Source organism: Trichosporon asahii (genome assembly GCF_000293215.1).
Source record: "Trichosporon asahii var. asahii CBS 2479 unplaced genomic scaffold scaffold00075, whole genome shotgun sequence".
Lineage (NCBI taxonomy): Eukaryota > Fungi > Basidiomycota > Tremellomycetes > Trichosporonales > Trichosporonaceae > Trichosporon > Trichosporon asahii.
The window spans coordinates 1,774,059-1,798,314 of NW_014040850.1; the positions used below are offsets into that span (position 1 = coordinate 1,774,059).

The following is a 24,256-nucleotide window of genomic DNA, read 5'->3' on the forward strand; positions in this document are numbered from 1 at the left end:
GGCCTCCGTAGCGCAAATAGCGTTATTAGTGCATTTAGTCTGCGTTAGACTGACTGAAGCGCCTTGGCTGCATTTGCTGGGGTAATAAAGTTGAAGCATGAGACTCTCGTGACCCCCCCCCCCCCAGGCCCAAAGGCGCCCTCATCGTAACGCGCGCCGCCTGGTTCCTGCGCAGTGCGGACTTCGCTTAGCCCACGCCGTCCTCTCCGGAGGGTTCGGACCGTTCGGGATGACCAAAGGACCCCAAGGGCGTAGGCGCCTGTGACCCCGCTCGCCTGACCTCCGTGGGCGCCGAGGATGATCAAAGCTAGGCAAGGTAGACTGGATCGTCAACGCCTCTTGGTCTTTCCCGGCTCCAGAACATGCAGAACACTCCTAGCCTGGCTCACTGTTCTCCCTTTGCCGCGGAGATCTCAAAGGCAGGTGAATGATCTCAGAAGGGGTAAATGTCAGCTTGACATGCTTAACAGCTGCCTTCGTTATGTCGTCATCCTTTCCTCATGAGGTCGTCACCATCAGCTGGGTGCGCGGGTGCGGGCAACCAAGCATAGTGGCAAGAGGACGGTACGAGGGCGCTCTCTCGCACGCGAAAGTGAGACAGGACAGCATTTGAGTCCGTGACAATCGCGGTATTCGAATCATTCCAAAATTCCGTGCGCGCCGCTCGTGCCGCAGACCCCACAGTCAACAATAATAATGAGTCATCTAATCATCATTTATCCAGGACGCGCCCCCAGGCCTAAACTGGCTATGATGCAACAGCTGCGACCTCCACCAGTCTACTCATCCTCAGCCGCTTTCCTTGTTTCGCGCGCCTCTCTGTTGCCTTCCCTCCTTGAACATCATCATCACTCAGACTAGCTTAAGCAAGACGACATGCCCGTCTACCGCCTTGAAGTCTCGCCGACAGCGCGCGCCGGCTGCAACGGCAACAAGTGGTGCAAGGGTACCAAGATCCAGAAGGGTGACTTCCGTGTCGGTACCTGGGTCGAGATCATGGGCAACGGCTCCTTCAAGTGGCGACACTGGGGATGTAAGCTGAGGGACCCGTGGCGAGCTGACAGACAGGTGTGACGCCGCTGCAGTTTAAGCACCTGAAGGAGGAGTTCGACGACCCGACCGAGGTGGATGGCTACGAAGACCTGCCGTGAGTTTAGTCGGGTAGCCGATCAAAGCTGACATCATCAGGAAGGAGTACCAGGACAAGGTTCGCTATATTTACTCTCCATAAGCTGACCTCAGTTCCGCACCGCGTTCGAGAAGGGCCAGGTTGAGGAGGAGGACGTCCCGGAGACTGCCAAGCCGCGCGACGAGGGCTGGAGCGCCTCGGAGGGTGAGGGCGAGGAAGACGACGAGAAGCCCGCAAAGGGAAAGAAGGCGACGTCCAAGTCTCCCGCCGCCAAGAAGGAGAAGGCGCCTCCTAAAGCCAAGGCTGCTCCTAAGAAGACGCCAGCCAAGAAGGCCCCGGCCAAGAAGGGCAAGGTGAGCTCTTCCGCCCAGTCACACAGCTGACGACAGAAAAAGGACGACTATGAATCGGACGAGTCCGAGGCCGAGCTTTCTGAGGAGGAGAGCGAGGGCGAGATGTCTCCCTCTGAGCCCGAAACAGAATTCTCAGACTCGAGCGCCGACAGCCCCAAGAAGAAGAAGAAGGGGAAGAAGTCCAAGGTCGAGGCTAGGGTGAGCTCTCAACCTTGCGTCGCAGCTGACAACCAGCCCCGGAGCAAGCGCGCCGCCGCGGGAAGGAAGTCGATGAAGGAGTCGGACTCTGACGCGAGCTCTGAGGAGGACGTCAAGGTAAGCTGTTCGCATAGGACTAGAGCTGACAGATAGCCGAAGAAGGCATCGAAGCGCGCCAAGGACGACCCGGACAGCGACGAGGACGAAAAGGTACGTCCTTTCCTCTGCCAACAGCTTGTAGGTCCGGGAGTCTAGCTAACACCCCAGCCCGCGAAGAAGAGCAAGCCTGCTTCGAAGGGTAAGGCGCCCTCGTCCAAGGGCAGCGAGAAGCCTGCTTCGAAGGGCAAGCCGAGCTCGAAGGGTTCGTCGAAGGGAAGTACCAAGGCGGCGCCGAAGCGGCGGAAGCTCGTCGCCTCGTCTGACGAGGATGACTAGGCTCCCCCTCCCCCTTTCTAACCCCAACTTGTGTCCTATGCTCAACTATACCCGCTCGTCCTACCACTCTGCGTCTTGAGTTTTCCTGCGTATACAGTCCCGTTTAGAAAGATGATGCCCCTTCTAGTCTCGTATTGGTGTTGGTCTCGTGTTGATGTATAAGAAGCTCTTGCAACTCTGCTCTTGCCACAACGCTGGACTGACCCCGATGCGAGCCCACTGGATCTCTCTGAGACAATTGACACAAACCAGCTTAGATGAAAGGTAAGTAATGATGACGCCACACTCACACGCGATCACACGCGCCTGATATTCATTTCCCACGACAACTGCGTGCCTCAAAGTCCGACGTCTGTCGGAGCTCGGTCGAACATGGTCATGTCTCCGACCAGTAGCTAGCCCTGCGGCTTCGATATCACTGCAGATGTGCGTGGAGGTGCTTTAACTGTGGATGCCTTGAACGACACAGTCTGCGCCGCGTGCACTCCGCGATGAGCAGCGCGCCTGCTCGCCCAGCATCAGAGCGATACGCCCCTCTATCCCCGCAACGCTCTAACGTTCACCCTCATCTCATATCCCATCTGTCCTTCACTGTCCATGGGGCCTAGATCCTCATAGCTCGCACACGGCACTGCTCACTCCGCTATCGATGCTACGCCCGCAGATATGCATTGCTCCGGCTCGGCTCTCTAGTGTCGGCCCAGTGTCGGCTCTGCCATTTGCCCAAGCTCTTTGCTCTTTTTATTACAAACGTCTAAGATGATGATGTATTTAGTGCTGGCCGACAGCGTTGGCCGGGACGTTGTAGCCGATCAGGTGGCGGCGGCCGAGGATCTCGCCGATCTTGTAGAGACCGTACGCCTCGAGGCCCTGTTCATGTTAGCTGTGATGGCAAAGGTGTCGCCGCAAGCTTTGCGTGGCGAGGAGCGGGGCGACTGGAGGTCTCGGACAAGAGTGGCAGCCACTGGGGTGTGTGCGAGAGCAATGGGGATCGACAGACATCACAGAAGCTTGATCTGCGAGCCCATCGGTCCCATCACGGTCCCATGCTGCTCTCGCCTCATCCCTCAACTGTGCCCGCTCGCATTCACGCCCGCTCGCTCAAGTTTACTCACACCAACAGCGAGCTTGGCCCACGATCCGCTCGACAGAACCTGGCTCCACCACTGCTTGGACGCGGCCTTGTGGAAGATCTCAGAGTAGGCCGAGGTCCACTGCGAGAGGTGGGTGGGGGGAGCGAGCTTCTCGGCCTGGTAGACCTGCTTGACCAGCGACTTGAACACCTGCCAGTTGTACTGGAGGGGCTGCTTGTAGGCTGTGGGGTTAGCTCCTATCACTAGCTTCTTCAGCTGCATGCAGATCGCTTCGAACGGAAGGACGGGACAAGGGGCGGATCTCTCGGACAACAGCTCCCATCGCACAGGTCGAGAAATGTCGAAAGTGACAGACGAGATTCAAGTGCAGACCCCGCCGAGCCTATCCAAGGCATGCCGAACGTCATGCCCGCGAGTGGCAGGCAGTGGCATGCCCGACAGTGCAGATCGCCAAAAGTTGTGGCGCTCGCAATGTCTGAGATGCCGCGGTCGCTCTGCTGCATGCCTCCAAGCATAACAAGTGCCGGGAAAATGCGCCGATGCAGTGCATCGTTTCGTCGACGAGATTGCGCGCAGAGGTGGTGGCTGTCGTGTGCCGGCGACCTCGGTGTTGGTTTCTCCTACGTTCCATAGTTGGCAGGAAGGTAGGCACGATGATACTGCCGAGCCGAGAAATCCGAACCTGTCTCCTTCGTCCATGACTTCTTTTGCGCGTCCTGCATGCAGTCGATTCATACTCACAGCCGAGGGCGTTGCCGACCTTGTCGCCGATGGGGCCGGTGACCTTGCGGACGGCCTGGGCGCCAGACTCGAAGAGCTCGTTGGCCTTCTGGGAGACCTCCTGGGCCTTGGGCGAGTTGAGGGCGTCCTTAGCCTTGGCAGCGACGTCTCCGGCAGCCTGCTTGGCGTCCTGAGCAGCCTGCTGGGCCTTCTGCTGGGCCTGCTGGGCGGTCGTCGAGTTGGCACGACGACCAAGGGTACGAGCAGAACGAGCAACTTGGGGGCGGAACATGGTGGTCGTAGGTCGTAGGTTTTGGTAGATGTGCAGGAAGGGAACAACTCAAGCGAATCAACCGAACGGCTCCCTCTCACAGCCAACCATCCGCGAGCTCATGTCTCCCCCTTCCCTCCTCCCACCGTAGGCTGCATGCGGCTCCCCTTGCTCACCCAGGTCCATTCTCTTCCGAGACGCTGGCTGCCGACCGGCCCCCGGCGTTTTTGAGTGTGGCACTTTCCCCGCAAGAAAGGCACCACCGTATCACGACTTCAACGTGGCCGGCGACATCTGTCCCTGAGGTCAGGTCGCGGGGCCGGACTTGGGCAGCGCTATCGCAGAGCTTAGTGGTGCGTCGACACTGACCGGTGGCCGGCATCTGCAGGCCGCACATGCATGCGCCGTGCCAGCCAGCAGCCTGTGCTCATCTTTCAACTTCCATCCCATACTAATCTTTCCTTCCACTCATCCTTCTTCCACCTCCGTCACCACACTCCTTTGCCGTCGTCGCCATGAACCCCGCCATCACCAACCTCGCCGTCTCCCTCGGTGCTATGCAGAGTGAGTACGACTGCCTTCCTCGGCCTTCCACGCCACCTCTCCACGCACCGCGACGCGCGTCACAACTCACACTTGGTCGTCCGATCAGCTGTGTGCCGTCCTTTTCTGCCAACGGCGACGCCGCTCAACACGAGACGCCAGCGTAGGCTGGGAGCCTGATCCATGCATCTCGCGCAGCCACCTTTCAGCTCCCAGTTGGCATCCATGAGCTAACATTACAGTCGCCCGTCGTCTGCCTACCGAGGACCCCCAGACTGTTTTCTACCTCCGTTGCTTCTACCTCGGTGCCCAGGCGCTCTCGATCCTGATCTACTACTATGTCATGACTCAGGTGAGTACAACTAAAGCTCGCCGCTGTGACTGCTGCCGGCTGCGTGTGCACGCCGAATCACCATCGGGCTGGAACATTCCACGAGGTGATCAGCGTCGGTCGCACGCCAGTCAACGTCACGCTCGCAGCTCAAGGCATTCCGGATGCGCAGCTGACAGCCAGATCCGCAAGAAGAACGACCTGACCGTCATCAAGTACGTTCAGCCCAAGTCGCCCATGCAGCCCGACTCGAAGGACGAGCTTGTCACGACCACTGTCCGTGACTACGACCTCGCCGAGACCTCCAAGGCCATGAAGGGCCTCTTCACCGGTATGGCCTTCATGGGCTTCCTCCACCTCTACATGGGCTACATCCCTCCTGTGAGTTACGCCGGGGCAGAGTAGCTAGGGTACCGTGGGCAAGCTAACCCGCAGCTCTTCGTCCAGTCGATCACCACCCTTAAGGCTGTCCTTGAGGCCAACGAGACCAAGCTCCACCTCTGGAACAAGAAGGCCGACGGCCCTCTCGCTCGTCCCTTCAAGGCCGCCCCTGGCCTCATGGAGCAGCTGACTGGTGCCCAGGCCGGTCCCCAGACCGACGCCGCCTCGATCAAGGCTGCCGAGAAGCCCGTCTCCTCCAAGTCCAAGAAGTCCGAGTAAGCGTGGAACGACGCTGGGTGCGGCAGTGTACGAACGGAAAGTGCACTGCCAGCACGGACAATTTGGGTCTCAGATTGATTGCTAGCCTTAACTACTAGCATCTGCACAACACAAAAAGCGACGGAGAAGAGCGAGAGTGCGCGAGAGGAAGCGCGAGGATGGTGAGAGGAGTGGCGAAGTGTCGTCGTCGGCGAGCATGACCGAGCCGACGCAGCCTGTGCGCCTATACCCTGCCCGGACGAGCCGTTATCACTAGTTTTCACTACTACCTATAGAATGCATCTCGAATGTTCTCCTAAATGTGGTGCTAATACTAACTATGCATATGCGCGGGCCCTCGGACTAGGAGTCGGCGTCAGTGTGAGCGTCGGCGTCAGAGATGGGGGAAGGACTAGGTCCGGGGCTGGGTGAGGAGCGGGGGCTAGGATGGTAAGAGGCCGGATAACGCTACTTCATAACCTCCATGAGGCCCTGTGACGGCTTCCGCTGCCCCTGGGGCCGGACCATCTGGTCGAGGCTCTGGTTGCTGTTTCCTCTGAAGAGGCCTAGTCCACTTCCTCCTCCCTGTCCTTGTCCTCCCCCAGTACCAAAGATGGAGAACGAGCCGCTGGTGGCTGGCGTCCCGCTCGCCGAGGACGAGTTGGACAGCGCCCTCGACCGGGAATAGCCCACTGGCGTCGCGGCACCGGAGGCTGGCGGTGAGAGCGCAGAGGACGAGGCGCCGGGCGACATGAGCCGCGATTGCGGAGATGTGGGCAGGTGGTCTTCCTGTCCCTGTGTCGCTTCTTTCAAAAGGAACTCGACGAAGAGGTTCGAGAAGGACTGCGTTGTCAGCTGTTGGAAAACACCATGTAAGCTGGATGCGGCAAGCGCCTCATCCACTCTGTCTACGCCCGACCGGTGCTCGACATCAAGCTCGGCCCTGCATCGCACCCCGCTCGCTTCATTACGCCCACTCGCCGCCAACTCACCTCATTCATCTCCTCGTCGATCGGACTCGTCGCCTCCTTGGAGCTACTCTTCCTCCTCTGCTGCGGCCGCTTGGCCTGTCGTTGCAATCCGGCCTTTTCCCTCTCCCCGTCGTCCCAGCACAGGATAGTCGAGAGGAGCTGGAGCATCTCGAAGCGCTTCGAGTCGGCGCGTGACGTCGTCAGGAAACTTAACAGCACATTCGTGACCAGGCGGCGGTCGACGTTCACGTCCGACGTCGACTTGCGGAGTCGGCGCAGGGCTTCCGTCAGGTGCTCGTTGTTCACGACCGCGTCGTGTCGCAGCTTCGCGATCAGGGCATTCTTGTCCTTCAGCTCCTTCTCGAGCGCAGACGACTTGGTCGCGTTCGTCGTCGCTTGTGACAGCGATGACTCGGCGTTCGCTGCACGAAGCTTGTACTCGCTCAACTGGGTTGCGGCGAGTTTCAGCTGCGATTCGAGTTCCGACGTCGCCTGCTTCAGCTCCGAGTCCTTCGCTGGGTTGTCAGCTTCTGCGTCAAGCCAAGCGTAGCTGCCATATTCGAGGTTCACTCACCCTGCTGGAACTCCTCGAGGACCTCCTGGAGGTTCGCCGCGCGCTCCCTCTCCGCCTGGCAATCCTTAATCGCCTTGTCGGCCTCGGAGCGGGCTTCGCGCTGTGCAATCTCGAACCCGCGTATGTCGTCTTCGAGCTGCTCTCTCCGCGCGCGCTCCTGGCTGCACTCCTGCTCCCACTCCTCCTTCTCGGCTCTGAGCTTCTCGATCTCGCCGCGGAGCTCCCGCATTTCGTCCGTGAGGCCCATGAGATCATCGTTCTGGCCCTGCTCGGCGCGTTCCTCGGCCTCAGCCTCGAGCTCCTTTACTCGGGAGGTGAGCTTCTCCTTCTCCTCCTCGAGCTCCGAGATCTGCAGCTCTCGCCGGTCGAGCTCCTCGGCGTCCTCCTTCAGCTTGTCGCCTAGCGACTGCCGCATCGCGGTCAGCTTCGAGAGGAGAGAGCGGTACTGGTGGTTCAGGTGCTCCTTCTCGGCCTTCACGCGCTCCAGCTGGGCCTCCACGCTCTCGCTCTCGCGCGCCGAGTCCGTCGATGAGCGCGGGATAGGGCTCGCCACACTCGGCGGACTCAGCACGCCGGGAAGCTCAGAGCTCGCCCGCCCCGCCCCGCTGCTCCCGTTCTCGGTGCCGCTCATGGCCTCAACTGGTTCTCGGTGCGCTCCGTCGTGGTGGGTCGTCGGTCGTCGGCCGGTCGTCAGTCGTGCAGGGCGTGCAGGTTGTGCAAAGATGAGACGGGCGGCCAATCGTTAAGCGCGTAACTCGAAGGAGGTGAGAGGCCGTTTTGGTGTGGCGTGCAAAGTGTATGCAGGAGGCAAGTGATGGTGGAAGCGGACGACGTGGAAATAGATGGTCGCTGGTCGGGCTGGTGTAATCCCACCCATAGCCAGGAGTGCTCGTCGTGGATGCCCGCCAGGCTGCTGCGGTGTCAAGATTCGAGGTGGCCGTGCCTGGCACTCATCTTGGCTTTGGACATTACGACATGACAAGGCTTCCAATTGAATCCAGCACGCTTCCAATTAGGAGCTGATTAGCTTGGACAGGATGACCATTAGGAGCTAGCGCGTGCACCCTGGCAAAGTTGACCCTGGCGGCCTTGGACCTCCACCGCCCTCTGCCATCTCCACACGTCTTCCTCGTGATACTCGTCACTTTGTCAACAACACCAGATGCCTCCCCGCGGCCCGTCGGCGTTGGTGATACGCTGCTTCAAGCGGCTTGAGCACGCCGCGGACCGCCTGACCGGCGCGGCGGGGCCAGTCTTCATCGGCCTCGCCTGGATTCTAACCGTCCTCGGCGGATTCGCCTTCTGTAAGCTAGGATAACTTCCCGTAGTTAACTTTCACTGACACCCCAGTCGACGTCGTGACCCGTGACCTGTCATGGCTCGCGACGATAGCCATGCTTCCGTTCTACGCCCTCGTGCCGCTCAACATGTACGGCCAGTATTGGCTCGCGACGCATGTGCCGTCTGGGTACCCCTTGCCGCAATCCGAGAAGGAGGAGCGCTTCCTCGGCAACGACCCCAGCAGCTGGCTCGCGCCAGAGCAATGGGGCTTTAAGCGCACGAGAGGGACGGCAGTGAGCGGGAACGCGTTCGGAGGACGGCGCCGCGTTCGGCGGTGTCGGAAATGTAACGGCCCCAAGCCTCCAGTGAGCTACTTCGCTGAACTCGAAGCAGGAGCTAACGGCAGCGCACCCACCACTGCTCAGTATGCAAGCGCTGCGTGCTCCTTATGGATCACCACTGTCCTTGTGAGCCTGTCTATTGGATCATGAGCTGACAGCAGGGATCAACGGCTGCGTCGGGCTGCACAACCAGCGCCACTTCGTGCTCTTCATGGCGTGGCTCTCGCTTGGGGCGTGGTTCGTCGTTGCGCTTGGCTACGACTACTTCTGGGCCACCCTAGACTGGAAGTTGCCTGTGAGCTTATCGCGCGTTAGATTTGAGCTGATCATCCAGTACCCTGCCAAAGTCACGCCCAAGGTCGCGTTCACGCTGACATATGTTCTGTGCTGCGCTATCGGACTCGCTGTGCCCGTCCTAGCAGGGTGGCACATGTACATGGTGTCGCAGGGCGAGACCTCGATCGAGGGACACGACAACGACTACCTGCGCAAGAAGGCGAAGAAAGACGGTCTGATATATCTGAACCCGTACGACTATGGCGCAAAGCGTAACCTGCAGATGTTCTTCAACGTCGGGCCGGGCGGATAGTAAGCTATACGCGGCCTTCCATGAGCTAACAACCAGCCCCCTCTCAACACTCCTGTTTCCTTTCGTTGTTCCTCCCGCTAGCGACGGGTGGAGCTGGCCGCTGCGGAGCTACCCCGAGAAGCCGCCAAAGGGGGCGCCGAAACCCCGTTCCTCGGAGGAAGGGGCGCAGGGCGACGGTCCCGGAGGGCGATACGTCATGGGCGGCGCTGATGAGCTGACAGACGATGAGGGTGGAGGCGGCGGGTGGTGGGAGGACGAGGACGAGGAGCTCGAGCGTGCTCTCGACGTGCAGGACGAGTGACGTGTCTGACACCAGCAACGACATACCCAATCTGATTCCATGATACTACATCTTAGAGAGTTACAGCGGCTATCTACAGCACTTTTCGGTGCTCCGTTGGGAATCTACTAACTTTTGTGAACGCTGTGCGGGTATAGGCTGACCTGACGACTGACTGTGTCTTGACGTTTGGGTGGCGGGAATGGTGAATGCGCGGGCCGACGGCCGAAGGAACTGTATGGTCTGAAGAGAAAACGAGATGGAGCAGAAGGCAGGGAACGTGAGTGTCAATGGAGATGGTAGAAGCCGAAGGCGGCGACGGCGACGGCGAGGAGGGAAACCAGAGCGGGCTGATTGCGCGAAGAAGCCCCATGGTCGCGCATATACTGCGCCTGCGCGACGCGGATCTCGGCAGCGTGCTCCCTCGCGTCGGAGAAGTAGTCGCCGGCGGCCTGGATACTGAATGTTAGCTGTGCTGCTTCTAGAGCAGGAAAGCTGAGTCTGAAATGTAGTCTGCTCCGTCGGCCGGGGTAGATTCCGGTAGACCGCGAGTGGAGAGGGAAGGGGGTGTGGTTGATGGAAGGTGAGGTACGCGAGACGGAGATCCGAGCGCAGGTACGACGAAGCAGGCAAGCAGGGCAGATCGCACGCAAGGGCGGATCTGGGCGCGCCTCGTTCCCATATTGCCAGGGGGTAGAAGGGAGGAGTCACGCATAAGGCAAGTAAGCAGCGCGGACCGCGGGCGCTTCGACGCAAGATAATGCGCGACACCACTGTACCTCTGTGCGACAGAGCGGTGCAGCTCTCCTGACTCCTGAGCTGCCGGGTACTTCTGGGTAGGTCTGATACGCCTGATCGGTGCGATCGGTGCGGCGCCCTCCGCTACCCATCCAGCGTCTTGGCGACACCCCACCCCACCTCTCCACCAGATCGCCGATAGCACGCTTTGGCATGGCGATGAGGAGCGATGAGCTGGGGTTCGGCGATAGAGAGTCGGGCTCAATGTGAGGTGCAGTGACACTCGCACAGGCAGGGCGATCATGCTCGCACACACACACGCTCACGCACACCTCGCACACACCTTGCACACTCGCACTCGCACAGTGGTACCCTTGCCAGTCCCATACGCACTCATCGCACACAGCACATGACCCAAAACTCATCGCCTGCTTGAGTGGTACTCACGTCCCAGCCGGCGCCTCCCTCGCAGTCTGCGTCGGCGTGTCGGTCGGCTTCCAGTTCGGCGCCGTCTCGCCGGGCAGCAGCGTTGTCAGGATCGTGGTGAACTTGCCGCCGCCCTTGTTCGTGAACCGGCCCTCGATGTAGGTCTGGCCCGCCTGGGGTGGTTAGCTCTTCACTTCGCACGAGGTAGCTGGCTAGCTCGCAGATGGCCAGATGGAGACGGGTGCTGCAGCTACCGCAGATGTTTCGGGGAATGGGGACGAACCACGGCGCAGTGCCGAGGCACGATGGCCGGCACGAGTCAGATCTCTGGCCAGGCCACGGCCCGACCGGTCCGGAAATGTGACATTGTGCGACACTGTGCGAGAATGCGAGAAGCACGAGTCGTAGGAAGCGAGTTGGCCACAGTGGGGAAGGAAGACTCACTCTATTCGTTGTAGTGAGGCGGGCCGCGTCAACCGTCTGCACCAGTGCGAGGAAGAGGAAAGCGGCGAGCAGGCGGGTCCACATGTTCATCGCCGCCATTGCTCTGTTGGGTCTTTCAGTCGTCGCGGGTCTTATCGGAGACGACGTCGAGTCGAGTCAGTCGAGGGAGGCAATGTCCAGTGTCGACAGCGATAGACAGAAGCGCACAGGCGGGGGTAAGGGGGGAGGCACAGGCGAATGGAATCAACAAGCAATGCCGGGCTCGACAGGCGCGGGATATATACTGAGGAGGGCGCTGAGGTGTCGGGTCGTTGGGATGCTGGGCTGTCGGAGTGATGTCGGTGTGAGGTATGTTACGACCGACGATGTGCGCCGACAGTCCACTGCGACGCCTTTCGTACACTGTCCTCGGATCGCGCTGTACTCCTGTTGTGCTCCTTTCGTGCTCCTGTCGCGCTCCTGTCGGTCCTGGCGAGGGGTCGGCTTGGCACTGTACCGCTGCACTGTACGCACTGCACGCACTGTCGGGGCGTCAGGTTATCGTCGACAGGTGAGAGGGCGTCAAGAGTATGAAGCAAGAGTGTGCGCATGTGCGCATGTCGAGGACGGAAAGCCAGCACGCAAGGCGTGTGCACCTCCTGGCCTGCTGGGCGCAAGGCCTGCCAGAGAGCAGGCGAGAGTAGGCATGGTAATCACGATGTGCTGTGCTCGGCAGAGCGGCAGGGCGGCAGAGCGGCAGCGAGAGAGAGAGAGCACGATAGGCGGGGCGCGCAGCGCACGGTGTGCACGACCCAAGGGTTGGCGGCGGTGTACGCTCGGACGTCTAGCGTTGGGGAGGCATGTGAGCGCGCACCGAGCGCGAAGCGTGGTGCGGGCGTGCGATGCTGTCTCTGATGCTCTGGTCCTGTGACCCGCTGCAAGGCGTGCGCATCGGTGAGCGGTGAGTACGTGGTTTAAGCTGAGTAAGTGGACGTCAGCATCAGCTGTGCAACCTCTGCGGTGTGAGCCCAAGAAGAGATAACAAAGGACGCCGCTGTGCCGAGATGGGCGGTGACAGAAGGGCAGAAGCCACCAAGCCCCGTCTGGGCCCCTTACCGCTGTTCTGGCCTGCAGCATGCAGGAGAGCAAGGAGAGCAAGGAGAGCTAGGAGAGCGGTATGCTTGACCCAGGCCCTTCCCCTTCTGCCCTTAGTGGACAATGAGATCCCGGAGATCACACAGCTCTCCTTGGTCTTGGCACCGCCCCGGGATCTCCTCTGGTCGTCGTTTGATTCTTGGCTGTGAGTCAGACATGAATCAGACATCAGACCTGAGCGGCGAGTTACATGAGACGTTTGAGCGTCGCACACTTCGCAACGACGCGGGCACAAAGCCATCACGATATGCACGAAAGAAGTGAAGCGCGCTCCTGTGCCTGACTGACTGGCGTTGTTCCAGACTCTAATCGGCTTCTAATCGGTGAGTATGGGTCTGGCTGTAAATCGTAATGAGAAGCTTCGTATGGCGGTGAATAGAGCGTGCCTGACCATCTTATCACCCGCCGGTCATTAGAAATTTCTGAATTTCTGAACACCGGCAAACGGCGGGCTCGAATTTTTCTAGAGCGGACTGCGATTGCCAGTATCAAACCATCGCTTCGACGCGCCTTCCTTCACTTCGGCCTTCACTCTACCAACTTTTGTTTGTATTACCTTATCCCCCGTTCGACTGTCCGAGTGACATCGCCTGTACTCTTCTCGACCTCAACACAGAAGCGCTCCGAAGCAAAGCGCACCTCCTTCCCCATCACTCCAACACTCTTCACGTAAACAAACGATCATGGTCACCACCCGTGCCGGCTCGCGTGCTGCGTCTGAGTCCCTTGGCTCGCCCGCTCCTAAGCGTACGAAGGCAACTCCCAAGTCGACCCCCAAGGGTACGCCCAAGGGCACGCCGAAGGGCACTCCTCTGAAGAACTCGATCACCAAGTCGCCCAAGGGAGGCGCCGACGAGACGCCGATCACGAAAGCGGTCAAGAGTGCTCTGAACCCGGCGCGGTCTGTCCCCGGCTCCGCCCCCGCTACGGGAGCGAAGGGCAAGACTGCGCGCCGGCGTGCGGTGCAGAAGTCGCGCCTTCGTGCCCTTCGCGCCGTCTCGCCCCTCGAGCTCGCCGAGGTCGACGAGACGCTCCGCGAGCTCCTGGTCCGCACCCTGCGCCAGCTGCTCGACAAGGAGCCCGCTGGAGCGAGTATCTGTCCCTCCCGCGTACCCCGGGTGCTCGCCGCCGACAACGAGGAGTACAAGGACTGGGAGAAGCTCCTCCCCGCCATGGCTGCTGTGGTTAAGGAGGAGGGACGGATCGGCAAGGTCGAGTTTGTCGTTAATGGCGAGGTGGTCGAGAAGGCGGACGGACCGGTGCGTGTCCGGAGGGGGAAGAACTTCTAGACTCGACACTGGTCGACTAGAGGTTTGGTTGAGGCGATCATAGAGTTTCCATTTTGTTTGTGAGTATGAGCTGGCAGCTGGAGAGAAGGTCGGCTGACGAGATGCAGAAGCATGTCATTTCTTTCATCACATGATACACGAGCACATTGTGGGATACCTCTGGCAGAGTTTGGAGGATCTGGGCGATCGGCTCAACTGGAATACACACTTGGGTAACTGAGGGTACATATACATCACGGGCTAATGACTGATCCGGAGGACAACTTGGAATCTGGTTTACTGGAAAGAATGTGGGAGTGTGGGGTGTGGGGAAGGGACGTCTGGACTGTCAGTGCGCCGTCGGCGGAGAGCGCTAGGTCCATGCTTCGATGGTGCAGGGACCGCCCAGATTTCGACGCTTACGACGCTGCGGCGACAGAGACTGAAGGCCTGGAGTGCACGACACTGGGCCGTCACAACAATTGGTGGAACATGATACAAGGAATGCGCTGCCGGATTGGAGACCGATACCGAGACTGCGTTGATTGCTGGATGATGGAACGGAGATAACCGGGAGATTGGAGGCGAACACGAGGACAAGGGACCGAGATTCGGGCCATGGCCACACGGTCATAACACAGATTGAACCGAGGGTGAAGCGGGTGGCGACTACCGGCTCGTCCGCCATTAACGCTTTTGCGGCTGCGTCAGACGATGACGGGGCGCGACGCCGCCCGTCTTGAAGAATCCCAGGCCAATGAAGGCCACAATGAAACCGAGCAGGGCCGACGCAATGGACGCGAGGACGCGCGTGATCTGGGAGTCGGTCGCGTTTGCGCGGACCGTGAGGGCTTTGGCGACGGATTCGAGGGCGGCTTCGGCCATGGTGGTGGCTGTTGATGAAGGAGCGACAGAGGTGGAAATGGTGGGCTTGGAGAGCTTGAGGTTGAGATAACTGGTACAGTCGGGTTAGGGAGGAGTGAGTGCTTATGAAGTCAGTGAGGAAGGCATGAGTAGGAGCGCCGGGAGGCGAGGAAGGCGGCCGAGGAATTGGTGAGCACGGACGGAACCGGTGAGGCTGGGGTGCGCCCTACTAGCCCTACTGCCACCCATGACTTGAGGCTGGCGTGTTGTTGGCAGAAGTGTCTTCCTCGCCACGAATCGTGTGTCTTCCTCGTGCGCGTCACGGAAGTGACACAGGCTCTACTTCCTTCATATGTAGCCGCGAGGTTTCGCAGGTGCAAACCGCCACTAAGATCAGCATAGACACTCCTGAACTCCTTTGGCCGTAGCGTGTCGGATTAGGAGCCGGGCAAGACGTGCTGGTGCTCGGAGCGGTCCGAGATGAGGTGGGCAGGATGGGTAGAGCGGTGCAACATGTGCAGTGTCGCGGCCAATGATGCAGAGCGCAAGGAGGGTTCTTTCCTGTCCAAGTCTGAATTGTTCGCGATCGGCAGAAGCACTCGGCCAACATTGGAGAAGAAGGAAGGTTGATGCGTCAGGACAGCGTGAAAATGCGTGAATGACGGAAAGGGTGTCGCTGTTTGTTGTACCTAGCGCGCGCGGCGGTGTCCTGGAGCTCGCGGCGAGCTCGAGCGCGTACATGACTGCGCCGAGAGAGGAAGGCGGGCAGCGAACAGTGAACAACCAGTCAGCATCGAGCATGCGGCGAGGACGCGAGGACCATGATGATGACAATGACCGGACCCTGGCTCTGGGAGCCGGTTATCCGGTTGGTACCCTGCCTCGACCCCTGCACATCTGCCGATCCTTGGTGTAGGCCGGTGAGTCTGCCAGGTGCATGGCCTGACCTCGACCGGACTTGTACGCAGCGCTCGGCGTAGCGCGCCGAGGTCTGTCAGGTCAGGCAGTCAGGCAGTCAGGAGAGTCTGGCAAAGCAGGAGTCGGGTTCTCAGCAAAGGATTCGTGGGACAGACTAAAACCCAAAATGGGCAGGTTGGTGACGTCAGTAATGGGTTTGATCCCGTTAATGAGGCTTCACAGACGTCATCACTCGCCGCCCATTGAATGCGCAATGCGAGACGAGCCATAGTTGGAATGGAGCAGGTGCAGCGCCCAGGGACTTTTGGACCAGGTCCAGCAAACAGCAAACAGCGAGACCGCGAGCGACCAGGCAGGCAGGCAGGCAGGCAGGCATCCATCTCCTGCAGCAGAGCACGAGGGCCAAGAAGGAGAGAGAGGGACAAGATCGAGAGGACCGACTCCGCGCGACGACGTCCAATCAACGTTGCCGTGCCCCCGGCCCCAGGCCAGGACAAGGATGCACGATCAAGGTGTCATGACGACGTCGTTTTTGAATCGTCACTGCCCCTTCCCTCATACCCCTCCTTCCCCCTCCATCCACCCCGCCTTTGGCCTCTCCACTTCAACCCACCTCTCGGCTGCGACCCCTCGTCCTTCTGCAGTCTTCTCTCCCTCCCCATTCTTTAAATATAGCCGCTCGTCATCGTCCCAAGTCCCCTCGTCTCCATCACTCTCCATACACCCGACAGTGCATCAACAACGAAACGTTAACCTCCGATCTTCCTGTTCAAGTTTAGAGGCAAACAATCATGTCTGTCGCCTCCTCCCACCACTCCCACCACTCCAATTCTCACTTTGAGACCCTGTCGAGGTCCACCTCGCGGGGTTCCCACCTCTCGCGTGGGACCTCGGTTTCTCGTGCTCAGTCTCTGGTACGTATTTTTGGAGCTACTCGCTGCCAAAACTCGGAACACAATCGCTGACAACGTCTCCAGATCAAGAAGAACACCGCCGCCCATGAGCTCAAGCCCTCCGACATTCTCATCGAGCGCTTCACGGCGTGGAAGATGATTGTCAAGATGCTCATCTCATACTTCGAGGGTGTTGCCGACATCGAGTCCAACACCTCGAAGGAGCTCACGAAGCTTGGCTCCGTCATCCAGGTTCCTTTCCGCCCCGGAAACCAGTTCCTCGGTGAGGGCGGCATGCAGGATGTCTTCTACACCATCCGTGACAAGACCCGCGTCATCGCCGACTCGCACGCATCGCTCGCTCGTACCATCGAGTCCTCGATCGTCCAGCACCTCCAGAAGCTCCGCACCGAGATCAAGGCTCACATCAAGAACGTCCAGAACGACACCGGCAAGCTCGCTGCCTCTGTCGCTCGCGAGCGTGAGCTCTCGACCAAGATGATTGCCGACCTCGCCAAGGCGATCGGCACCGTCAACCACACCCCCATGCAGGTGCACGCCAAGGAGGACCCCTACGCCGTCAACGTTCAGGTCAACAAGCAGCTCCAGAAGCAGGTCCACGAGGAGAACCTTCTCCAGAAGTCGATCGTCATCATGCAGCAGAACTCGGCCCACTTCGAGGAGGGTATTGTCCGCTCGATCCAGTCGGCCTGGGCCACCTTTGACGAGTGGCAGGCCCGCATGTCCGTCTCCGTCCAGGAGTCGTGGCGCCAGCTCGGTGTCAACATGGCCCAGCTCATGCCCGACCGCGAGTGGATCGCCTTCGCCGCCCGTTCGGACCACCTCCTCGACCCCGAGACTCCTCTCCGCAACCCCGACGCCATCGACTACCCTGGCCGCAACGACCCCTCGGTCACCGCCGTCCACGCCGGTCTCCTCGAGCGCAAGAAGCGCTTCACCAAGTCGTACAAGGAGGGATTCTACGTCCTCACTCCTGCCGGTTTCCTGCACGAGTACTCGTCGTCTGACCCCAACCAGTGCGCTGCCCCCATCTGGTCTCTGTTCCTTCCTGCTTGCACTCTCGGTCCTCCTTCGTCTGCTTCTACTGCCAAGTCTCACAAGTTCCACATCGAGGCCCGCAAGGACGGCACTTCGGCCTTCGGCAAGACTCCTGGCGGCAAGCTCTTCGGTGGCAACGAGGCTTACACCTTCCGTGCTCGCTCTCACGAGGAGATGATGGAGGTTTGGAACGACCTTCGCATGCTCGTCGCCCGCTACCTCGTCGCCTCCGAGCAGATGGAGCGCGACGGACCCATCGCCCAGGCCGTCCGCAGCGTCGGATACCAGTCCGATGAGGACGAGGACTCTGAGGAGGGTTCGTCTGTCGAGGAGGACGAGGACGACTACGACGACGACCTCTACGAGGACGAGGATGGTCGCCAGCACGACCACACCCACGAAGACAACCAGGAGGAGGTTCCCGCCTACTCGAACCCCCAGGGCAGCCAGGTCGAGGTTGGCCCCAACGGCTACGCTGTAAGTTTGGAACTCGCTGAGACGAATGTAAACTAACGTCCAGCTTGAGAAGAAGGACAAGGGCCGTTTCAACGAGGACCAGGGTTCCAACACCGGCAGCCACTCAAGATCCGCGGGTGGCGCCCCCGCCGGCCCGGCTCGCCAGGACAGCACCACTGGTGAGGGATATGACAACAGCGGGGAGCAGCGAGTCACTGCGGTGACCACGAGCACGGGTAACGCCGGAGCCGAAGACACTCCGGCGTACACCGAGCACGACAACGCCCGCCAGGCTGCGGACACGGGTTCGCAGTCCAATGTCAAGGGCGACGACCTCGTCACTGCTCCGGGCCCCGTCCCTGTTGACGACAACGATGAGCAGGTCGTTGGCCCGATCGAGCCCGCCCAGGATGACAAGGCGTCCGTCCAGACTGGCCAGACCGGCCAGTCGGGCAGGAGCAGCAAGAAGAACAAGAAGTAAAAGAAGTGTTGATGCCGGTGCTCGTGGTTACAGACGCGTAGCACGTCGAGAGCATCTCACTCGCTGCTCCTCCCCCTTCAGATTATTTGTATCGATTAAGAAATTGTATGACTAACATAATCTGAAGGCAGCAACAGATAGAAGTCTTGAAGTCAAATACATAAAAAACACGATTTAATTGCCCTGTCTTTCATCATCCCTCTTCCTTTTGTCAACGGCGCCGCCCATCATCTCGACTTCGATATTCTTCACTCAAGCCAATCCGAAGTAAGCTTGGTATATTCCTAACCTCCGCGCGGCTCTCACCCGAGCTGTGCTAATTTGAGAAGATTATGCAGTGTTTCCTAATATGCGTGCCACGCTGTTGCATTCCTCATTGCCACCCCAGATGTGTCTCATGACCGTTTCGACAGTCGAAGGCTTAGGCTGATGAGTCCTGCCTGGTATGCTCGACTCCCACTCCAATGGCGCGAGTGCTCCAATCCGCGCCATCGTTGTTACGTCAGAGGTGCAGACATCCAGATCGGGAAGTGGCAAGTTAAGGTTCGCTCTTCGGGATGTCAGCGAGATTAGGAACGCAGGACGGTAAACGATCGACGTCATCGCGCGTGCGTCTGACCAGTTGCCCCAGGCGGCGTACAAACAGGCGGCATATGGGCCGTAAGGGCGGCGGATGGATTACATCATGCGCCGTACGCAGGACGCAAATCGCCCGAGGATTTTCAGCCGCCCTGGTCTGCCCGATCCCCCTCACCCCTCTCGCCTCCGTGAGTTCAGTGCTCGTGACCAAAGTGCTGAAGCAGCAGCCCCGGCCACCCCGAGCCGGCCGAGCAACCCGCAACACCCGCCCCGAGCATGCTTAGCTCACCGAGGAGCCGAGGCGCATCTTCAATCTGTATCATTCTCGTCTACATTCGTTTAATTGCTTTCACCTGGGTCTCGCCCCGCTAATAATCACCTCTACGGCTCTCGACGTCGTCTGTTATCATCCCGACGCTATTCCGAACGTCCTCCGCCACCTATAGTACCTTATCCGACCCAACCCTCGTAATTCCGCTCCGCCCGAACGCGTCGAGCAACCCTTCCTCTAATACCTTTGTCCCACATCCACATCTAATCACCATGGCTGAGCCGAGCATGTACTGGAAGGTGAAGCGGACCATCAAGATTCTGGCGAACACGCCAATGATCCCGCCCGAGCAGCCCAAGATTGTCGAGCTCCGCTCCGCACCCATGGACGGCCGCATGTCCTTCGAGTCGCAACAGACGCTCTACGACGAGTCCCTCGTGACCAAGTCGGAGCTCTACCCGCGCGAGGTCAACAAGGTCCTCGAGGAGCTGCGCGACGCCACGAGTGAGTTACAACCCTGCTAGCCACCCTGCCTAGGATCGGCGCGAACAGGGCAGATTTTTAAGAACTCCATCGCTGACTGGAGCAGGCGACTCTTCCTCCATTATCTCGGCCTAATCTCTTTGCCTCTGTGCAGTCTATAATTCGCCCGCCTCTGCGCTCGGCGCACTTATGATTTCGATTTCTCTGGTCTCTCTTCGTTCTACAAGCACGCTTCGCGTGCATATAATTATTGCCGCTTCGTAGTTCTGATCAGTTCTGCGCTTTGTGTGGTTCTTCGCTTTTCTCTTTTATAATTTACTGGTCTCAAAGCCGCCTTAACTCCCATTACGAGCACTCATAATCCCACAATCATTACATACCATCTCTAATACCAAATGCAACAGTCCTTAATTCTGTCGAATTCTGTTGTGGTGTCTTCAAATAGCCTTTTCTAATCATTTGTCAGTACATTCCGGGTGTGTGCCTTCCTTGGAAATCTGGAGCCCCGCTGCACAATGACCTCACGACCCAAGTCACTCGCAGCACACATCTCGCACTCGCCCAACCTCTCATGTCCTTCCTCGTCCGTCGTGCCCGTCTTCCCCCATCAACATTCACCCTTCACACAGCTATCCCATCCCTCATTCGACCTCTCTCTTCTACCGCTGTCAGCCGCAAGATGCCCGAGCCTCAGATCGTCCGCACTGAAGAGTGCCCGAGTGACGCGAAGTGGCTGAAGCTGGAGAAGATCCACTGGAAGGACCAGGGAGGGAAGGAGCGTATCCGGGAAGCGGCGAACCGCAAGACGAGAACGGAGGCGGGTGTTGACAGTACGTACCGCCTTCTTCAACCATTCACCTCCCCATTAGCTACCTGTTCCCATTTGTTAGCTGACACATAGGTTGTCACATTCTCGCCCTGGTCGCAGACAAGAAGAACAAAGAGAAGAAAGTGGTTCTGCTGAAGCAATACCGTCCCCCGGCTGCTGGTGTTGTCGTCGGTGAGTCCGCTCCGGGCCAAGTGTCCGCTGGTCCTTGTCTGAACTCCGCTGCGTTACTCCGCTCGATGCCAAGCCCGCGGCTACCAATCTGCGTGCCATTAGCCAAGCTCCGAGGCTGCAGGACGCCATCAGCAGACCGCAGAGTCCGTCCGCCACCTTCAAGGTGTCACAGCCGTGATATTGTGGCGTTGGTGGCCCGGTGGATAGCCCACCGTGACAAGTGTACTGTCGCGCGAAGCTATTGGAACAGCTGACCAGTCCTTCGGAATCCAGCTGACACGCAGAATTCCCCGCCGGTCTCATCGACAAGGGAGAGACGCCCGAGCAGGCTGCGCTGCGCGAGCTCTACGAGGAGACGGGGTACAAGGAGGGCGTGAGCGTGCGCCGCTCTAGTCCTGTGCTCGTCAAGGATCCTGGGTAAGTCGCAAAGCTAACAGGTTGCTATGGTTGATCTTAGCTGACCTGCCAGCATGACTGGAGCCAACATGGTGCTCGTTACCGTTGATGTTAGCGTTGAGGACGCCTCTGTAATCCCTGACGCCCATCCTGACGAGGGAGAGTACATCGAAAAGGAACTCGTGCCGCTGAACAAGCTCGGAGAGACGCTGCAGAGTGAGTGTGTGCGGCGAGCGCCGCTGACAACAGCCTGGGCAAAGCAGGGTTTCGTGATCGACGCGCTCGTTGATTCGGTGGCTACCGGACTCAGCCTCGCCGGCGACCTCTGAGCAATTCCTAGGTCAACGCATGTCCGATATGCGGTGACCCCGACGGAGTCGGCTTCGGCCTCGGTGTGCTCGGCCGCAAGCCACGCCGGCGACTGAGGTTACTGGTCAGATCTAATCGACCCCGCCATTACCCCGCCATGGTGGGTCTGATAAGCATCGCGCAGTCATCGGCGTCTCAGGGTTCAATAGTAAACGTAGATTCATTAGTGTGCAGATTTGATGCAGATTTGAAGTCCGACCGGTCAAGCGAGATGAGCCACCTATCACAAGGCTGCGCACATGTACGCAGCAAGGTGGCACACGCATGTGCACGCTCCACAAGCTGTCACGCACGGGGGGAGCGCGTGCACGAATAATGTGTCCTGAGAATCTAGCTACGGATCTTGTACAGAATGAGCTGTACGCCGTAACTTTGGGTACTGAATTCTGTCCGACCCGGAAATAAGAGAGTGAGGCTGATGGGGGACCCGAGCTTGGCGAGCGGCGGGCAGCTGCGGGGTCGATGGCGGGAGGGGATGGAGGGGTTGACCGCATCTGGTGCAGAGAGGGCCAATGCAAAGGACGCTACTGCCGCCGACAGCCGTGAACTTGGGTGGGCAAAGCTGGTTCCTGCTTGTGCTAGTGGGTGGGGGCTCAGGATCTGCATCGCGGCAGACCGGCCCAGAACAGCTTGGGCTGCCCTTGAGGCTTGGGAGATCGGGCCGATGCCGCCGGCATGTACGCGGTATGTCGGTGTCCTGAACCCGGGGACCGCATGTCACCGACGTGCTGCCTATGCCCAGACTGAATATTTTACCCACTGTAGCAGTGGTGGGCCGGCCCTCCTGGCCTGCTTGGCCAGCTGACAGTCTGCTCGCAGTCGACACACAGCCTAACTCCGAGCTCCCGTCACCCACACTGGCCCGTACCCAGTCCCATAAAGTCCCCCTCGCCGCTCAGAACAGCGCGCTCTTCCCTCTCTTTGACTGTTGACTATCACTACTTCGTCTGTTGATTCACCTCTGACCCCGCCCGCTGCCCACCGCGCCCTTGCCACCGAGGACCGGACCTGAACCCAGCAAACGTAAACCCAGTACCTTTCCAACGCGTCAACAACAACAACAATGTCCGCCGCGATCAACGTCCACGCCACCAACCTCGCTCCCACCGAGGACAAGACCCAGAACGGTCACAGCGCCCAGGAGCACCACGACGACCAGGAGCACCCTCCCCACCCCGACGATGACAAATCGCCCGAGGAGATCCGCCAGGCGTACGAGGAGCTCCGCATCGAGGTCGAGCCCACCGAGGCCATGATCGACCCGAACGTCCAGTTCGAGCACCCAGAGGTGAGGTCTTTGAGCTGGAGGTGTGAGCGGTGCAGTGGCGAGCTGCGTGCGTCGCTGCGCCCGTCCCTCCCGCTTAATGAGTGACACATCGATCGGCGACTGACGGTCCAGACCTTCCCCGCCAACGATGTCGGCCACGACGTGCTGCACAACGTGGCGCGTCACAACAAGCGCACGCTCGCCTCGTTCTCGATGACGAACAAGGTGTGCGTTGTGACTGGTGCCGCTCGTGGTCTCGGTAACATGATGGCGCGCACCATGATCGAGTCGGGCGCTACGCAGATTGTCATCCTCGACCTGCGCCAGGAGGAGTGCGACAAGGCCGTCGAGGACATCCAGGAGTGGTTTGAGCAGGAGGTCCTGACGCCGGAGGAGAGGAAGAAGGGCCTCGCGTCCGAGCTCGAGTGCATCGGTGTCGCGTGCGACGTCTCGGACGAGGAGAGCGTGCAGGCCGCCTTTGACACCGTCAAGGCTAAGTTTGGCCGCTGCGACTGCCTCATTACCGCTGCTGGCATCGTTGAGAACTTCATCGCCGAGGAGTACCCCACCGACAAGGTCAAGAAGCTCATGGACATCAACGTCATGGGTACCTGGTACTGCGCGCTCAAGGCCAAGGAGCTCATGGAGGACGGAGGCAGCATGATCTTCATCGGCTCCATGTCTGGAAGCGTGAGTTCCCGTCGTATGGGCTGAACTGACATACTAGATCGTCAACATCCCCCAGCCCCAGACTCCGTACAACTTCTCCAAGGCCGCCGTTCGTCACATGGCCCGCTCGCTCGCCGTCGAGTGGGCGCTGAAGAAGATCCGCGTCAACTGCATCTCGTGAGTCGCTAAAGCTGTCAATGTCATTGTCCGCAGCTAACTCCCAGGCCCGGCTACATGCTCACGAACCTGACCAAGGTCATCCTCGACAACGACCCCGTTCTGCGCGACACGTGGATCTCCAAGATCCCCGTCGGCCGCATGGGCGACCCGTCTGACCTCAAGGGCGCCATCATCTACCTCGCGTCCGATGCGAGCAAGTACACCACCGGCTCTGAGATGGTTATCGACGGAGGCTACACTTGCGTCTGAGAGAAGCCCGGCTGCGTGTATCTCGAGCTGTTTGTACTATCAACCACTAATTATCGCACTCCACCGCGCCCCCATCAAGTCATATGTCCCTTGTTCCGTCGTACGAATTGTGTGTGAACTCTGTGAATATGTGTACCCTCATGGACATTCTGAGCTTCTCGCTGCGCACTCCAGCACTGGGAGTGACAGTTTTGTCGCGCTTGTGACGTCTTGATCCACCTGTGACGTTCTGTGACTCATGACTCATCCGTTGCACCGCTGATCAACTCCTCCCCCTACTATGTGACCGTTGGGTCCCCTGACCCCTGTGCATATTCCGATGGAAGGATTGATGTGCGCTGTGATACCCGCAGTGTCTGCATG

The 24,256-nt window shown here is 59.5% G+C and overlaps 10 protein-coding genes across 10 annotated transcripts; 7 read left to right on the plus strand and 3 right to left on the minus strand.

Annotated features, from left to right (window-relative positions):
* Positions 1-876: 876 nt before the first annotated feature.
* On the plus strand, positions 877-2,115 carry A1Q1_06184 (uncharacterized protein; the record flags this gene model as incomplete). The annotated part of the gene is made up of 6 exons (XM_014321393.1): positions 877-1,033; positions 1,092-1,147; positions 1,243-1,482; positions 1,525-1,797; positions 1,840-1,890; positions 1,948-2,115. The coding sequence occupies 6 exons, from the start codon at positions 877-879 to the stop codon at positions 2,113-2,115; spliced, it is 945 nt and encodes a 314-aa protein (XP_014176868.1).
* Positions 2,116-2,886: 771 nt separating this feature from the next.
* On the minus strand, positions 2,887-4,221 carry A1Q1_06185 (uncharacterized protein; the record flags this gene model as incomplete). Its single annotated transcript, XM_014321394.1, has 3 exons — positions 2,887-2,985; positions 3,231-3,430; positions 3,951-4,221. The coding sequence occupies 3 exons, from the start codon at positions 4,219-4,221 to the stop codon at positions 2,887-2,889; spliced, it is 570 nt and encodes a 189-aa protein (XP_014176869.1).
* Positions 4,222-4,715: 494 nt separating this feature from the next.
* On the plus strand, positions 4,716-5,899 carry A1Q1_06186 (inorganic phosphate transporter pho88; the record flags this gene model as incomplete). The annotated part of the gene is made up of 5 exons (XM_014321395.1): positions 4,716-4,764; positions 4,986-5,095; positions 5,258-5,455; positions 5,510-5,730; positions 5,833-5,899. The coding sequence occupies 5 exons, from the start codon at positions 4,716-4,718 to the stop codon at positions 5,897-5,899; spliced, it is 645 nt and encodes a 214-aa protein (XP_014176870.1).
* Positions 5,900-6,181: 282 nt separating this feature from the next.
* On the minus strand, positions 6,182-7,889 carry A1Q1_06187 (ER to golgi family transport-related protein; the record flags this gene model as incomplete). Its single annotated transcript, XM_014321396.1, has 3 exons — positions 6,182-6,556; positions 6,706-7,199; positions 7,259-7,889. 3 exons carry the CDS (start codon positions 7,887-7,889, stop codon positions 6,182-6,184), a joined length of 1,500 nt encoding a protein of 499 aa, XP_014176871.1.
* Positions 7,890-8,420: 531 nt separating this feature from the next.
* A1Q1_06188 (uncharacterized protein) lies at positions 8,421-9,770 on the plus strand (the record flags this gene model as incomplete). Its single annotated transcript, XM_014321397.1, has 4 exons — positions 8,421-8,562; positions 8,609-9,006; positions 9,074-9,468; positions 9,506-9,770. The coding sequence occupies 4 exons, from the start codon at positions 8,421-8,423 to the stop codon at positions 9,768-9,770; spliced, it is 1,200 nt and encodes a 399-aa protein (XP_014176872.1).
* Positions 9,771-10,230: 460 nt separating this feature from the next.
* A1Q1_06189 (uncharacterized protein) lies at positions 10,231-10,791 on the minus strand (the record flags this gene model as incomplete). Its single annotated transcript, XM_014321398.1, has 1 exon — positions 10,231-10,791. The coding sequence occupies one exon, from the start codon at positions 10,789-10,791 to the stop codon at positions 10,231-10,233; it is 561 nt and encodes a 186-aa protein (XP_014176873.1).
* A 2,383-nt stretch (positions 10,792-13,174) lies between these two features.
* On the plus strand, positions 13,175-13,812 carry A1Q1_06190 (uncharacterized protein; the record flags this gene model as incomplete). The annotated part of the gene is made up of 2 exons (XM_014321399.1): positions 13,175-13,750; positions 13,801-13,812. 2 exons carry the CDS (start codon positions 13,175-13,177, stop codon positions 13,810-13,812), a joined length of 588 nt encoding a protein of 195 aa, XP_014176874.1.
* A 2,520-nt stretch (positions 13,813-16,332) lies between these two features.
* Positions 16,333-18,430, plus strand: A1Q1_06191 (cytoplasm protein; the record flags this gene model as incomplete). The annotated part of the gene is made up of 3 exons (XM_014321400.1): positions 16,333-16,455; positions 16,519-17,970; positions 18,014-18,430. The coding sequence occupies 3 exons, from the start codon at positions 16,333-16,335 to the stop codon at positions 18,428-18,430; spliced, it is 1,992 nt and encodes a 663-aa protein (XP_014176875.1).
* Positions 18,431-19,552: 1,122 nt separating this feature from the next.
* Positions 19,553-22,460, plus strand: A1Q1_06192 (phosphoribosyl-ATP diphosphatase; the record flags this gene model as incomplete). Its single annotated transcript, XM_014321401.1, has 8 exons — positions 19,553-19,784; positions 20,230-20,239; positions 20,307-20,593; positions 20,665-20,763; positions 21,048-21,180; positions 21,233-21,375; positions 22,032-22,298; positions 22,348-22,460. The coding sequence occupies 8 exons, from the start codon at positions 19,553-19,555 to the stop codon at positions 22,458-22,460; spliced, it is 1,284 nt and encodes a 427-aa protein (XP_014176876.1).
* Positions 22,461-22,591: 131 nt separating this feature from the next.
* Positions 22,592-23,893, plus strand: A1Q1_06193 (d-arabinitol 2-dehydrogenase; the record flags this gene model as incomplete). Its single annotated transcript, XM_014321402.1, has 4 exons — positions 22,592-22,816; positions 22,928-23,485; positions 23,541-23,641; positions 23,689-23,893. 4 exons carry the CDS (start codon positions 22,592-22,594, stop codon positions 23,891-23,893), a joined length of 1,089 nt encoding a protein of 362 aa, XP_014176877.1.
* Between the last annotated feature and the right edge of the window lie 363 nt (positions 23,894-24,256).